Below are 17,462 nucleotides of genomic sequence, written 5' to 3'. Positions count from 1 at the left end.
TCTATGTTTTTGGTTGGACAGGTTTCTCAATTTTTTTCTTAGACTTTTGCATTTGCAGCCCCATTTGTCATTGTTGTTCATTTTCTTCGGTTTTCTATTTGAGATGTTTTGATTTGATAGGGAAGCTGAGAGGTCAAAATACTGTTAAGATTTTCTACTGCCAAGTTTACACCTTCACTATTACAATGGAATGTTTTGTACAGTTAGTTGTCTAAAAGGAATTACATTTTTTGTTGCCAAATAGTTTTTTGGTAGGTTTCCAAACTACATTCCTTCCACCTGTAGAATTTCTTAATATTACTCAGTTCCTTTGGCTTTGATGCCTCATGATTGAGTTTTGCTCTGTTCAAGTAGACTGATTTTTCTGTGGTCTGATAGGGGTGTCAGTGGGCTGACTGAACGCTCTGAGAGTCTCTGGGTTGAGGTCAGTGATAAAGTAGTCAACAGTACTACTGCCAAGAGATGAGCTATAGGTGTACCTACCATAGGAGTCCCCTCGAAGCCTACTATTGAATGTACATACCCAGCGTGCGACAGAGCTGCAGGAGTTGTGACATGTTTTTTTTGGTTATGTTGTCATTGTTGTGTCTAGGGGGGGTGTATGGGGGAGGGAATGCTGTCACCTCCAGGCACGTGTTTGTCCCCCTTTGTGCTGAGGGTGTCAGGTTCTTGTCCGGTTCTGGCATTTAGGTCGCCACAGACTAGTACATGTCCCTGGGCCTGGAAATGATTGTTTCCCCTTCCAGGATGGAGAAGTTGTCTTCATTAAAGAATGGGGATTCTACTGGGGGGATATACAGTGGTTCCTCCTTTAAAAGTTGCAAGCTTGTACCGCGGGACTTCGAGGTCTCATTATGCATTTGGGTCCCAAGGTTTTTATATGACCAATCATATCGAGTGGTTCCAATGACGAATTTGCCGCAAGCCACCTGTCCCTGCATGAAGATGGCTGACAAAACATTACGGTGGAACCAAATGCAAGTAGTTATAACGTCATAACGAGTCAAGCAAAACATTTACAATTGAGAGGAATATCTTAGTTAATGTAGAGACAAACGTTTGTGCATATTATTTTGTCAAAGTTAATTCGTGAAAATCGTTATTTAGCAAGTTAGCTGACTAGCTAACATTAGCCAGCTAGCTTGCTAGTGTTATGACAGAAGAATGAATTTGTAATTTGTGTTTAATGTTTTAGGGACTCCTGAGTAAACCAGCAAACCAGCCTGTCATCTTGTGAAACAGTGGATGTAAAGAATCTAGCTAGCTAACGCATTTACTGCAAATTGAATGTACAATTGTGTAAGCTTGCCTTGCAATGCAGCTGAAGTAACATAGCTAGCTAACTATTTAATTGCTTATTGTGTAGTGGAGGATAAAAATAACTGTATGCCTGTGGATGTGTAGCTAGCTACAGTATGTAGCCGATCTGTGTATGGGACCCTAAAACGTTGGGTTCTGAACTAATATTCATAGTAATCTATGAACCTCAGCTATCATAGTTGTTGTATCAACTTCAAGTCTGAATGGCATTAATGAAGCCTATGGATAGGGTAGAATATAATAACTTTATTGTGCCAAGGATGCAAGTCCTATATACATGTGCTGTAGTTATTACCACGCATGAGATTCCCACATTGTGGCCTGTACATTGAATATATTCACTGATCATGTACTCTTCCTTGGCAAATAAAGGTGTGGTTCAGGTATGAATCTCTGAGACATTCTTTTTCAGTCATATCAAACTCCATTATTTGAATGATGCTGTGTTTGCATGTATGATTTAAGTAAAGGCTGATTTGTAATTCATACAGTATGTACAGAAAAAACCTATGCATATCTAACTCCCTTCATCTGCGTTAGTTTGAGAACACAGGATAGTATTTCAATTAGATACTTAATTTCAACCAGTGGAGAATGTGAAACGCTTTATTGAAAGACGGTCATTATCCAGGTGTTATAAATACATAAATACATTATAATTATGATAATTGTAATATTATATTAAAAATACAAGTTCAATCTGTACTTCAATGCACATATGGTGTGCATTATAAAACAAGGAAGAAAGACGAGGTGGGGAGAAAGGTGTAGAAGACAGAAAGGCAAAGAGGTAAGAAAAGCGGCAGACAGCATATTAAAACATACCTGCAGACGAGAGACAGATGGATAGAGAGAGAGCATGATTAAGCCTTGATTTTCTATTCTAACACGGTCAGTCATTATAATCATCAGGAGGTGAAATGCAAAACTGACCTTGGATCATTGACTCTGGGACTACTACATGTATGTCTGTATTTCAATGTCAAGCATCTCTTTAATAATACTTTCTGTTGACCCGACCAAGTGACCTCTCGTTTTTCCCTGAATAGAAATACCATAATATTAATCAAATTAATTAAGCCAAATATATTAAAATCAATCCCATATACTATTTTATTACAAAAAAGGTTTTAAATTCTCTGGTAGAATTATGTGGCAGCACGCAAGGTGTGCCGCAGTTTGACCCAACTTTTAAAGGAGGAACCACTGTAGGTAGCACACAAGAGGACATTTTCCTCTGTTAAGATCATTTCCTTTTGAATTTCTAGCCAAATGTAAAATGTTAATGTTTTGATTAATTTAATGGAGTGAGTTAGGTCCGCAGGTCTGGGAGAGTGTCTCGCTGGTCTATTAATCTTTTGCTCCTGTGTGAAGTGTTCGGGCTGCGTTTGAGACGGATGTCCTTTAGAGTCCGGGCGAAGGCGGGCACTGCTGCCTTGTATAGGTGGACCTGGTCATAGAGGCTGTTCAAGTCCGGGGTGGAGTGGTGGGCCAGGAAAACATTTGGTTTTGAGGCACAGTCATGGGAAATACTTGCATTTACCTGCTATATGGTAGCAGGGTGGAAGTCTTTTCGTGGTAGCAGGGTGGAGATCACCCTCTCTCTCTGTCTCTCTATCTCACTCTCTCTCTCTCTCTATGTCACCCCCTCTCTGTCTCTCTGTCTCTGTCTCTGTCTCTCTCGATTTCATCCCCCCTCTGTCTCTCTCTATCTCTCTCTCTGTCTCTCTTTATCTCACCCACTCTCTGTCTCTCAATTCAACTCAATTCAAGGGGTTTTATTGCCATGGGAAACATATGTTAACATTGTCAAAGCAAGTGAAGTAGATAATACACAAAAGTGAAATAAACATTAAAAATGAACAGAACATTACACTCACAGAAGTTCCAAAATAATAAAGACTGTCTCTATCTTACCCCGTCTCTGTCTCTCTCTCGATTTCACCCCCCCTTCTCTCTCTCTCTCTCTCTCTCTATCTCCCCCCTCACTGTCTCTCTCTCTCTATCTCACCCACTCACTGTCTCTCTCTCTGTCTCTCTATCTCACCCCCTCTATCTCACCCCTCTGTCTCTCTCTCTCTCTGTCTCTCTATCAAATCAAATCAAAGTTTATTTGTCTTGTGCGCTGAATACAACAGGTTTAGACCTTACAGTGAAATGCTTACTTACAGGCTCTAACCAATAGTGAAAAAAAGGTATTAGGTGAACAATAGGTAGGTAAAGAAATAAAACAACAGTAAAAAGACAGGCTATATACAGTAGCGAGGCTATAAAAGTAGCGAGGCTACATACAGACACCGGTTAGTCAGGCTGATTGAGGTAGTATGTACATGTAGATATGGTTCAAGTGACTATGCATATATGATGAACAGAGAGTAGCAGTAGCGTAAAAGAGGGGTTGGCAGGTGGTGGGTGGGACACACTGCAGATAGCCCGGTTAGCCAATGTGCGGGAGCACTGGTTGGTCGGCCCAATTGAGGTAGTATGTACATGAATGTATAGTTAAAGTGACTATGCATATATGATAAACAGAGATTAGCAGCAGCGTAAAAAGAGGGTTTTGGGGGGGGGGGGGGGGGACATAATGCAAATAGTCCGGGTAGCCATTTGATTACCTGTTCAGGAGTCTTATGGCTTGGGAGTAAAAACTGTTGAGAAGTCTTTTTGTCCTAGACTTGGCATTCCGGTACCGCTTGCCATGCGGTAGTAGAGAGAACAGTCTATGACTGGGGTGGCTGGGGTCTTTGACAATTTCTAGGGCCTTCCTCTGACACCGCCTGGTGTAGAGGTCCTGGATGGCAGGCAGCTTAGCCCCAGTGATGTACTGGGCCGTACGCACTACCCTCTGTAGTGCCTTTGCCGTCAGAGGCCGAGCAATTGCCGTACCAGGCAGTGATGCAACCAGTCAGGATGCTCTCGATGTTGCAGCTGTAGAACCTTTTGAGGATCTCAGGACCCATGCCAAATCTTTTTAGTTTCCTGAGTGGGAAAAGGCTTTGTCGTGCCCTCTTCACGACTGTCTTGGTGTGTTTGGACCATTCTAGTTTGTTGTTGATGTGGACACCAAGGAACTTGAAGCTCTCAACCTGCTCCACTACAGCCCCGTTGATGAGAATGGGGGCGTGCTCGGTCCTCCTTTTCCTGTAGTTCACAATTATCTCCTTAGTCTTGGTTACGTTGAGGGATAGGTTGTTATTCTGGCACCACCAGGCCAGGTCTCTGACTTCCTCCCTATAGGCTGTCTTGTCGTTGTCAGTGATCAGGCCTACCACTGTTGTGTCGTCTGCAAACTTAATGATGGTGTTGGAGTCATGCCTGGCCATGCAGTCGTGGGTGAACAGGGAGTACAGTAGGGGACTGAGCACGCACCCCTGGGGAGCTCCAGTGTTGAGGATCAGCGTGGCAGATGTGTTGCTACCTACCCTCACCACCTGGGGGAGGCCCATCAGGAAGTCCAGGATCCAGTTGCAGAGGGAGGTGTTTAGTCCCAGGATCCTTAGCTTAGTGATGAGCTTTGAGGGTACTATGGTGTTGAACGCTGAGCTGTAGTCAATGAATAGCATTCTCACATAGGTGTTCCTTTTGTCCAGGTGGGAAAGGGCAGTGTGGAGTGCAATAGAGATTACATCATCTGTGGATCTGTTTGGGCTGTATGCAAATTGGAGTGGGTCTAGGGTTTCTGGGATAATGGTGTTGATGTGAGCCATTACCAACCTTTCAAAGCGGAAAGCTACAGACGTGAGTGCTACGGGTCTGTAGTCATTTAGGCCGGTTCCCTTTGTGTTCTTAGGCACAGGGACTATGGTGGTCTGCTTGAAACATGTTGGTATTACAGACTTAGTCAGGGACATGTGTAACGTCCTGACCAGAGTTCTTATGTGTTTTGCTTGTTTAGTGTTGGTCAGGACGTGAGCTGGGTGGGAATTCTATGTTGTGTGTCTAGTTTGTCTGTTTCTGTGTCCAGCCTAATATGGTTCTCAATCAGAGGCAGCTGTCAATCGTTGTCCCTGATTGAGAATCATATATAGGAGGCTTGTTTTGTGTTGGGATTTTGTGGGTGATTGTTTCCTGTCTCTGTGTTTTGTCTGCACCAGATAGGGCTGTCTCGGTTTTCACATTTGTTATTTTGTTACTTGTAGTAGTGTTACCGTTTATTCGTCTATTAAACATGTTGAACACTAGCCGCGCTGCATTTTGGTCCTCTCCTTCATCCCAGGAAGAAAACCGTGACAACATGTTGAAAATGTCAGTGAAGACACCTGCCAGTTGGTCAGCACATGCCCGGAGCACACGTCCTGCCAGTGTAGTATGATTCAGTCTTAGCCCTGTATTGACGCTTTGCCTGTTTGATGGTTCGTCGCAGGGCATAGCAGGATTTCTTGTAAGGTGCGGGTTAGAGTCCCGCACCTTGAAAGCGGCAGCTCTACCCTTTAGCTCAGTGCGAATGTTGCCTGTAATCCATGGCTTCTGGTTGGGGTATGTACGTACAGTCACTGTGGGGACGACGTCCTCGATGCACTTATTGATAAAGCCAGTGACTGATGGGGTGTACTCCTCAATGTCATCGGAAGAATCCCGGAACATGTTCCAGTCTGTGCTCGCAAAACAGTCCTGTAGTTGAGCATCTGCTTCATCTGACCACTTTTTTATAGACCGAGTCACTGGTGCTTCCTGCTTTGATTTGTGCTGTAAGCAGGAGTCAGGAGGATAGAGTTGTGGTCGGATTTACCAAATGGAGGGCGAGGGAGACCTTTGTACGCGTCTCTGTGTGTGGAGTACAGGTGATCTAGAATTGTTTTCCCTCTGGTTGCACATTTAACGTGTTGATGGACATTTGGTAGAACTGATTTAAGTTTCCCTGCATTAAAGTCCCCGGCCACTAGGAGCGCCGCCTCTGGGTGAGTGGTTTCCTTTTGCTTATTTTCTTATATAGCAGACTGAGTGCTGTCTTACTGCCAGCATTTGTCTGTGGTGGTAAATAAACAGCCACGAAAAGTATGATACCCCCTCTCTCTCTCTGTCTCTCTCTATCTCACCCCCTCTCTCTCTATCTCACCCCCTTTCTGTCTCTCTCTCTCACCCTCTCTCTCTCTCAATGCAATTTACAATTTAAGGGCTTTCTTATCATGGGAAACATATGTTTACATTGTCAAACAACTGAAATAGATAATAAACAAAAGTGAAATAAACAATAACAAAATGAACAGTAAACATGTCTCTCTCTCTCTCTCTCTCTCTCTCTCTCTCTCTCTCTCTCTCTCTCTCTCTCTCTCTCTCTCTCTCTCTCTCTCTCTCTCTCTCTCTCTCTCTCTCTCTCTCTCTCTCTCTTTCTCTTTCTCTCTAACAGCTCCATTCCATGTGAACACCCAGTTGAACATTGTATTAAAGGCAAACTGTGCATAGTGGCCACCATCCATAAACATGGATTCTGGATCTTGTTTCAATAGCCTTCCTAGTTTACTGTTTGACTGAAACAGGCTGGTATTACCAGGGGGAATGGCATAAGCCAGGAATCCCCTCCTACATGCCAGGAAAATTTCCCTGCTGTCTGGTGCCAGCTGCCCCTTCCTCTGCCACACTGACACACAGAGACTCATAATGGGGCTGTTAAGGTATATTGGTGGCATAATTAATGCATAAGCATGTACTGAAATGCACACTTGAACTGATAGTACTGATGTAGTACTGATGGCCGGGGCATATACAGTATGGTAGTATACCATTACATCCTGAAAGACATGTCCTGGTGCATACATTGATGGCATAGTTCATGCACAATAACCTAAGCATGTAGTGAAAGGCAGGAAACAGCATGCATTAACTATGTGTAGCAGACTAGATGTATGGATTACAGGTCTAGACATTAGCAGGCTAGATGTATGGATTGCAGGTCTAGACATTAGCAGGCTAGATGTATGGATTACAGGTCTAGACATTAGCGGGCTAGATGTATGGATTACAGGTCTAGACATTAGCAGGCTAGATGTATGGATTACAGGTCTAGACATTAGCAGGCTAGATGTATGGATTACAGGTTGAGACATTAGCAGGCTAGATGTATGGATTGCAGGTCTAGACATCAGCAGGCTAGATGTATGGATTACAGGTCTAGACATTAGCAGGCTAGATGTATGGATTGCAGGTCTAGACATTAGCAGGCTAGATGTATGGATTAAAAGTCTAGACATTAGCAGGCTAGATGTATGGATTACAGGTCTAGACATTAGCGGGCTAGATGTATGGATTACAGGTCTAGACATTAGCAGGCTAGATGTATGGATTGCAGGTCTAGACATCAGCAGGCTAGATGTATGGATTACAGGTCTAGACATTAGCGGGCTAGATGTATGGATTACAGGTCTAGACATTAGCAGGCTAGATGTATGGATTGCAGGTCTAGACATTAGCAGGCTAGATGTATGGATTGCAGGTCTAGACACTAGCAGGCTAGATGTATGGATTACAGGTTGAGACATTAGCGGGCTAGATGTATGGATTGCAGGTCTAGACATCAGCAGGCTAGATGTATGGATTACAGGTCTAGACATTAGCGGGCTAGATGTATGGATTACAGGTCTAGACATCAGCAGGCTAGATGTATGGATTACAGGTCTAGACATTAGCGGGCTAGATGTATGGATTACAGGTCTAGACATTAGCAGGCTAGATGTATGGATTACAGGTCTAGACATTAGCAGGCTAGATGTATGGATTGCAGGTCTAGACATTAGCAGGCTAGATGTATGGATTACAGGTCTAGACATTAGCAGGCTAGATGTATGGATTACAGGTCTAGACATTAGCAGGCTAGATGTATGGATTACAGGTCTAGACATTAGCAGGCTAGATGTATGGATTACAGGTTGAGACATTAGCAGGCTAGATGTATGGATTGCAGGTCTAGACATTAGCAGGCTAGATGTATGGATTACAGGTCTAGACATTAGCAGGCTAGATGTATGGATTACAGGTCTAGACATTAGCAGGCTAGATGTATGGATTGCAGGTCTAGACATTAGCAGACTAGATGTATGGATTACAGGTCTAGACATTAGCGGGCTAGATGTATGGATTGCAGGTCTAGACATTAGCAGGCTAGATGTATGGATTACAGGTCTAGACATTAGCAGGCTAGATGTATGGATTGCAGGTCTAGACATTAGCAGGCTAGATGTATGGATTACAGGTTGAGACATTAGCGGGCTAGATGTATGGATTACAGGTCTAGACATTAGCAGGCTAGATGTATGGATTACAGGTCTAGACATTAGCAGGCTAAATGTATGGATTACAGGTCTAGACATTAGCAGGCTAGATGTATGGATTACAGGTCTAGACATTAGCAGGCTAGATGTATGGATTACAGGTCTAGACATTAGCAGGCTAGATGTATGGATTACAGGTTGAGACATTAGCAGGCTAGATGTATGGATTACAGGTCTAGACATTAGCAGGCTAGATGTATGGATTACAGGTTGAGACATTAGCGGGCTAGATGTATGGATTACAGGTTGAGACATTAGCGGGCTAGATGTATGGATTACAGGTCTAGACATTAGCAGGCTAGATGTATGGATTACAGGTCTAGACATTAGCAGGCTAGATGTATGGATTACAGGTCTAGACATTAGCGGGCTAGATGTATGGATTACAGGTCTAGACATTAGCGGGCTAGATGTATGGATTACAGGTCTAGACATTAGCAGGCTAGATGTATGGATTACAGGTCTAGACATTAGCAGGCTAGATGTATGGATTACAGGTCTAGACATTAGCGGGCTAGATGTATGGATTACAGGTTGAGACATTAGCGGGCTAGATGTATGGATTGCAGGTCTAGACATGTTCTCTTCAGAGATGTGCAGTGCTGTAGATATGTTGTTGCTGTCGCATGGCTATGTATGCTTGTGTGTTTCCTATGTATCTACCACATATGTGTAGTAGTTGTGTATTGCAGATAATGTCTAGTAATGGATATCATGCTCTTTAGACCTTTGTGGCAATATGGACATGTATTACACATTTATATAGCTACATGTATTACACATTTATATAGCTACATGTGTTACACATTTATATAGCTACATGTATTACACATTTATATAGCTACATGTATTACACATTTATATAGCTACATGTATTACACATTTATATAGCTACATGTATTACACATTTATATAGCTACATGTATTACACATTTATATAGCTACATGTATTACACATTTATATAGCTACATGTATTACACATTTATATAGCTACATGTATTACACATTTATATAGCGACATGTGTTACACATTTATATAGCTACATGTGTTACACATTTATATAGCTACATGTGTTACACATTTATATAGCTACATGTATTACACATTTATATAGCTACATGTATTACACATTTATATAGCTACATGTATTACACATTTATATAGCTACATGTATTACACATTTATATAGCAACATGTGTTACACATTTATATAGCTACATGTATTACACATTTATATAGCTACATGTATTACACATTTATATAGCTACATGTATTACACATTTATATAGCTACATGTATTACACATTTATATAGCTACATGTATTACACATTTATATAGCTACATGTATTACACATTTATATAGCTACATGTATTACACATTTATATAGCGACATGTGTTACACATTTATATAGCTACATGTATTACACATTTATATAGCTACATGTATTACACATTTATATAGCTACATGTATTACACATTTATATAGCTACATGTATTACACATTTATATAGCTACATGTATTACACATTTATATAGCTACATGTATTACACATTTATATAGCTACATGTATTACACATTTATATAGCTACATGTATTTCACATTTATATAGCTACATGTATTACACATTTATATAGCTACATGTATTTCACATTTATATAGCTACATGTATTACACATTTATATAGCTACATGTATTTCACATTTATATAGCTACATGTATTACACATTTATATAGCTACATGTATTACACATTTATATAGCTACATGTATTACACATTTATATAGCGACATGTGTTACACATTTATATAGCTACATGTGTTACACATTTATATAGCTACATGTGTTACACATTTATATAGCTACATGTATTACACATTTATATAGCTACATGTATTACACATTTATATAGCTACATGTATTACACATTTATATAGCTACATGTATTACACATTTATATAGCTACATGTATTACACATTTATATAGCTACATATATTACACATTTATATAGCTACATGTATTACACATTTATATAGCGACATGTGTTACACATTTATATAGCTACATGTGTTACACATTTATATAGCTACATGTATTACACATTTATATAGCAACATGTGTTACACATTTATATAGCTACATGTGTTACACATTTATATAGCAACATGTGTTACACATTTATATAGCTACATGTGTTACACATTTATATAGCAACATGTGTTACACATTTATATAGCTACATGTATTACACATTTATATAGCTACATGTATTTCACATTTATATAGCAACATGTGTTACACATTTATATAGTAACATGTGTTACACATTTATATAGCAACATGTATTACACATTTATATAGCTACATGTATTACACATTTATATAGCTACATGTATTACACATTTATATAGCAACATGTGTTACACATTTATATAGCTACATGTATTACACATTTATATAGCTACATGTATTACACATTTATATAGCAACATGTATTACACATTTATATAGCTACATGTATTACACATTTATATAGCTACATGTATTACACATTTATATAGCTACATGTATTACACATTTATATAGCTACATGTATTACACATTTATATAGCAACATGTGTTACACATTTATATAGCAACATGTGTTACACATTTATATAGCTACATGTATTACACATTTATATAGCTACATGTATTACACATTTATATAGCTACATGTATTTCACATTTATATAGCAACATGTGTTACACATTTATATAGCTACATGTATTACACATTTATATAGCTACATGTATTACACATTTATATAGCTACATGTATTACACATTTATATAGCTACATGTATTACACATTTATATAGCTACATGTATTACACATTTATATAGCTACATGTATTACACATTTATATAGCTACATGTATTACACATTTATATAGCTACATGTATTACACATTTATATAGCTACATGTATTACACATTTATATAGCTACATGTATTACACATTTATATAGCTACATGTATTACACATTTATATAGCTACATGTATTTCACATTTATATAGCAACATGTGTTACACATTTATATAGCTACATGTATTACACATTTATATAGCTACATGTATTACACATTTATATAGCTACATGTATTACACATTTATATAGCTACATGTATTACACATTTATATAGCTACATGTATTACACATTTATATAGCTACATGTATTACACATTTATATAGCTACATGTATTACACATTTATATAGCTACATGTATTACACATTTATATAGCTACATGTATTACACATTTATATAGCTACATGTATTACACATTTATATAGCTACATGTATTACACATTTATATAGCTACATGTATTTCACATTTATATAGCTACATGTATTTCACAAGACCTAGTGACAGTAGTGAGTCCATTTCAGTGAGTCTGCTCCAGGTCTTAGTGTGCTGCTGGTGCCGGCTCAGAGAGACCACATCTCCTCACACACCAGGGGAAGGAAGTGCAGGCTGGGACTGGGACAACTACACAGCACAGCTCTCACTGGACACACAGAGTGTGAAAGGGCGTGTGAAAGAGAGTGTGTGTGAGAGGGAGAGAGAGAGAGAGAAAGAGTCGTGACTTGCAAGGCATGTTGGATGGTTGTTGTTGCTGCTGTTGTGTGTTTGATGTATGCTTGAATGTTGCATTTATGATAGTGGAAGTTGGTCTGTTTAGACAGTTAATGTTGATTGTGTATGTGATGACGAATATGTGTGTGTGTGTGTGTGTGGTGGGGGGGGGGGTGGAGACCTGAGGTGTGTATGAGCTGCTGTGTGTTTGAGGTGTGTGTTTGATGGTGCTGGATAGCTGGGGTGTTGGTGCTATGTATCGGCGTTCGCCCTGTCACAGAAGCAGGGTCCACTTTGACTTCAGCGAGGAAGTCATCAAGAGACTCCATACTTCCAGCCACACTCACAGGTCAGAACAAGGATAGAACATCGTCTCTTTCTTTCTTTTTCTCTCTGTCTCTCTATTTTTCTCTCTGTCTTTTTCTTTCGCTTTCTGTCACATTCACTTCATCTTTCTCTCATGTGCTTCTATAGCTTTTCTCAGCTTCAGTTTAGTTCATGATGTGTTGCCATTCATGAGAGATAGCATGCAGTGCTTGTTATGCATACTTTTTAGTTCTAACCCCCCCCCCCATGTACTGTATTTCTCCCTCTTACGCTGTCAATCCAAAGTTGTCTGCATGGCATGACTTTCTTCCCCCTTTCTGTATACTTTTTCCCATGTTCTGTTTGTGTGTAGATGTCTCTCTCTTTCCAATGTTCATTATATATAGCCCTCTCTCTCTTTCCTATGTTCAGTCTCTAAATATCTGTTAATCATGAATTCTATAGTTGAGTGTGTGTTAGGGAATCAAAACTATATCACGTTGACTGTGTGGCATTTGTTTGTTTACATTGGTGTGGTGCGAGTCTGTACAGTTGGCAGTTCTGTACTACTGGTCCATCCAGATGCAGCTGTGCTGTTACCTAAAGCTCACCTACTTGATGTATTGTAATTTCCTAAATGTAGCAAGGTGATGACGCAACTAAACACTCCCAGCAGGATTTGTATTAGCACTCCACTGTTCCACTGTCACGGCCTCAAACGTGTGTTTATCCAACCGCATGACAGCTATTCTCTCCAACACCACTTTGCAGCTTCTTATTGTTTATGCCGTGTAAACACATACAATATGCTCTGCAAAGACAATGTCGCTTATGAAGAAGATTTCCTGTTTTGAGTTGATTTGCCTTGCTGAGATACACACATTACTCTAGAACATTAACCTTTGACAAGAATATCATCATCATCATCATGATGAAATGGTAGATTGTTGTTGTGGAGAAGCAGAGAGAGGGAGCAGCAGGCTGGACAGGGCGGGTCAAAACCAGCGTGACTAGTCTGGAGAGGAGACTCTGGCCATACTCATCTTTAAGAGGCTCCCTGTGGAAAGTACTGTGCACTCAGTCAGTGCATGTGGAAGTGGAAAATTACAGATGTCAAGTTTTAACTTGATCACCCTTTTCTTGCAGAGGGTGATCAAGTACACAAAAACAACCGTCATTTCATATAGCTTACTTAATAACACGATATAGATATTGGTCTCCGCTAGGCTATGATATACAATTGTGAAGTGTATCCTAAGGTTACGAATGAGCTGCCCAAATTTTGATAAATCGTAACCTGGGGTGGTCTAGCGGTTAGGAACACTACCTTCACATATAGGTCTACCGTGTCAGCGTGGGTTAGATTACGGCATACGCCCTTCTGGTGCAAATAACTCAAACCCCCCCGATACACTTGATTAGTTTCACATTTAAAATATGGACAGTCAGAGATATAATACCCCTGATCTTGATTTTAAAAAATATGACCAGACACACGCCAGACACTTTTGGAAACTGTCACACCTGTCTCTGAGCTTGTCTCCACCCCCATCCAGATGTCACCCATCCTTCCCCTTATCCCCAGTGTATTTATACCTGTGTTCTCTGTTTGTTTTGTTCTGTGAAACCTACCACCGTTTGATCCCCTGCTCCTGTCTGATCTTGTTCCTGTTTTGTAGTCCTTCCCAGTTTTGACAGTTCTGCCTGCCCTGACCCTGACCCTGCCTGCCGTTCTCTGGATTACTGACCTCTGCCTGCCTTTGACCTGTTGTTTGCCTGCCCCTATACTAGAAATACACTTTTCTTTGACACTGTCTGTATCTGGGTCATACCTGAAACCTGATAGTACAAACTGGCCATGACTGACCCAGCAGACTCACCCAGCAGACCAGCTCCACAATGCTGTCTCCCTGCAAGGAGCCACCCTTGGAAGACACAAGGAGTTACTTCAAGGTCTTATGGAGGGACTCCATTCCCTGCAGAATGCCATGACCAGGCGTTCGATACATTACGGGGCATGCATCTCCCAGCCTACCCCAGTGTCCCGAGAACTCCGCTTACCTCCTCCGGAGCGGTACGCTGGAGATTCCAGAACCTGCCGGGCTTTTCTCTCCCAGTGTTCCCTCATTTTTCAAACTGCAGCCTTCTTTGTTCCCCTCAGACCGCTCGAGGATAGCGTACATCATAACGCTGATGTCCGGGAGGGCACTTGCCTGGGCCACGGCGGTGTGGGAGCAACAGCCCGCCGTCTGCCTCAGTCTGGTGGAGTTTTGGAGGAAGTTCGGAAGGTGTTTGATTCTCCGTTGTCCGGAAGAGGGGCTGCTCGAAAGCTGCACCAACTACGTCAAGACTCCCGTAGTGTGGCAGACTACGCAGTGGATTTCCGCACGTTGGCAGCTGAGAGTGCTTGGAACCCGGAAGCGCTGTTTGACATTGTTCCTACACAGAGTATCGGAGGAAGTAAAAGACGACCTTGCAGCCCGTGAACTACCGACGCATCTCGACTCACTCATCGCCTTGACCATTCGGATCGATTGGGGGACTACGGGAACGAAGGAAGGAGAAGAGATTCGATTTCACTCATCCTGGTATAATGTGTGCCGGGGTCAGCGGCTGTAACCTTTGGACCACACAGGCACTGAGGCAACCAACAATTTATTCGGCCTATTGATTGCCTTGAACATTTAACAAAATAATTGATATAAAAAAAGGATTTCCCCTCATTAAAAATACATCTACCCCGTACAAATATGTCAATTTCTTATAATCCACATAAGAATTCACACTAGACGCGCTGTAGCCTGCACATAGCATATTTGAAGTGATGCTCTGTGGACCTGTGACGCTCTGTGGACCTGAGACGCTCTGTGGACCTTAAATATTTATTAAAATCCTCCTGCTGCAGGATTATTTTCCTCCTTATATTAAATTGGTCATATTATGATCTGAGATCTGTAGTTAGTTCACACTTGTGCTTGTCTGTTCATGTGAGCATGTACAGTATCTGCCTGTAGTTAATGTGTGCGGTGGTGTTACTGGCCATGATCTGTGTTTGCTTGCTTGTGCGTAAATCCTGTAGGAAGCTGTGTGAGTTCGTGACTAGGGTTGCAAAGGGTCGGAAACTTTCCGGGAAGTTTTCCGTAAATTTTCCATGTTAGGTTAAGCCCGGGAATTTGAGGAATTTTGCTTAATTTCATCAAAAAAGTTAGCTTATAACAGTGTACCTTTTTTGTGGGATACACATAAGGCAATTCTAGTTCTTGTGGCATATTTTGGTTGAACTATCCCCAATTCAATGGAATTGCAACCCTCTGCATGCACAGTGCATTCTTCCATCACATGTACAGTGCACTCTTCCATCACATGTACAGCTGATTCTCAAGATCTTGCACACTAATGAGATGCTATTGAGCCCACACTACTACACTGTCTGAGCCAAGGACTACATGCTTTCTGGTAAGTTTTGATTACAATACTGGGTGAGGTGAATATATTTTATATGACATACATTATTTTTTTGTTAACTAGTAAAAAGTAGCCTACAGCAAAGTGTGTTTAAATCATTTCTAACTTGTTAACAATTTATGCTAGTTAGTGTTTGCTACCATGTGGGTTTTAGCTTGCTTGAGCCTTCTAACTGAGGAGTGTTAATTCACCTGTTTCCATACATGTTTCATTTAAAAAATGTATCTTACAAATGAGTTGTTTAATCTAACTGCTTAACTATTTATCTGTACATGGAATTGTATATTTTTTTTATTTAAAAAAAAAATTCTAATCTTTACAGGAAAATGCCACGGGCACTATCTGATGTGTGAAGATATTTCACTGCAGCTAATGTAGAGGGAATATCTGTGTACATTTGCAAATACTTTGCAAAATCATATGTGAAGACTGCAACAAAGCAGAATCATCTGGCCAAGTGCATGAAGTTTCCTCAGCACTCACAACAAGCAACCTCTGACAAAAGTCCCTCTACTTCTATTCGAGGTGAAAATGATCAATCAGACACCTTATCGATGGCAACAGCTCATGTTCTCCTGGAATCAGACGTTTTTTTTACTCAATGGAGTAACGTAGTCAGAGAAATGCTGATGAAGGTCTTGCTCGAGCTGTGTATGCAACTGGTTCACCTCTGATGCTCACAGGCAATGTGTATTGGAAGAGATTTCTGAATGTTCTTCACCCAGCATACACCCCTCCAACCAGACATGCTTTATCTACTCATTTGCTGGATGCAGAGTTTAACATAGTTCAGGTGAAGGTCAAGCAAATCATAGAGAAAGCGGACTGTATTGCAATCATCTCTGATGGGTGGTCGATTGTTAGTGGGCAAGGAATAATTAACTACATCATCTCCACCACTCAACCAGTATTCTACAAGAGCACAGACACAAGGGACAACAGACACACCGGTCTCTACATTGCAGATGAGCTGAAGGCAGTCATCAATGACCTTGGACCACAGAAGGTATTTGCACTGGTGACAGACAATGCTGCGAACATGAAGGCTGCTTGGTCTAAAGTGGAGGAGTCCTACCCTCACATCACACCCATTGGCTGTGCTGCTCATGCATTGAATCTGCTCCTCAAGGACATCATGGCACTGAAAACAATGCATACACTCTACAAGAGAGCCAAGGAAATGGTTAGGTATGTGAAGTGTCATCAAGTTATAGTAGTAATCTACCTCACCAAGCAAAGTGAGAAGAATAAGAGCACCACATTGAAGCTGCCCAGCAACACCCGTTGGGGTGGTGTTGTCATCATGTTTGGCAGTCTCCTGGAGGGGAAGGAGTCTCTCCAAGAAATGGTCATATCACAGTCTGCTGATATGGACAGCCCCATCAAGAGGATCCTTCTGGATGATGTATTTTGAGAGAGAGTGGTAAGCAGCCTGAAACTCCTGAAACCTATAGCAGTAGCCATGACACGGATTGAGGGAG

At 40.9% G+C, this 17,462-nt stretch overlaps 1 protein-coding gene across 4 annotated transcripts in view; it reads left to right on the top strand.

Annotated features, from left to right (window-relative positions):
* pde4ba (phosphodiesterase 4B, cAMP-specific a) overlaps positions 1–17,462 on the top strand; it is a 318,589-nt gene that overhangs the window by 203,631 nt on the left and 97,496 nt on the right. The window contains exon 1 of one of the 4 annotated variants that reach the window (XM_071346220.1): positions 12,164–12,559. The exons of the other annotated variants lie outside the window; for them this stretch is intronic. Within the exon in view, the coding sequence (XP_071202321.1) occupies positions 12,435–12,559 (125 nt within the window). The 5' untranslated portion in view covers positions 12,164–12,434. Of the gene's footprint in view, positions 1–12,163; positions 12,560–17,462 lie in introns of those variants that run through there. 4 annotated transcript variants of the gene reach the window in all.

The sequence above is a fragment of the Salvelinus alpinus genome, chromosome 16 (assembly GCF_045679555.1).
Source record: "Salvelinus alpinus chromosome 16, SLU_Salpinus.1, whole genome shotgun sequence".
Lineage (NCBI taxonomy): Eukaryota > Metazoa > Chordata > Actinopteri > Salmoniformes > Salmonidae > Salvelinus > Salvelinus alpinus.
This window is presented reverse-complemented; position numbering and strand designations above follow the sequence as displayed.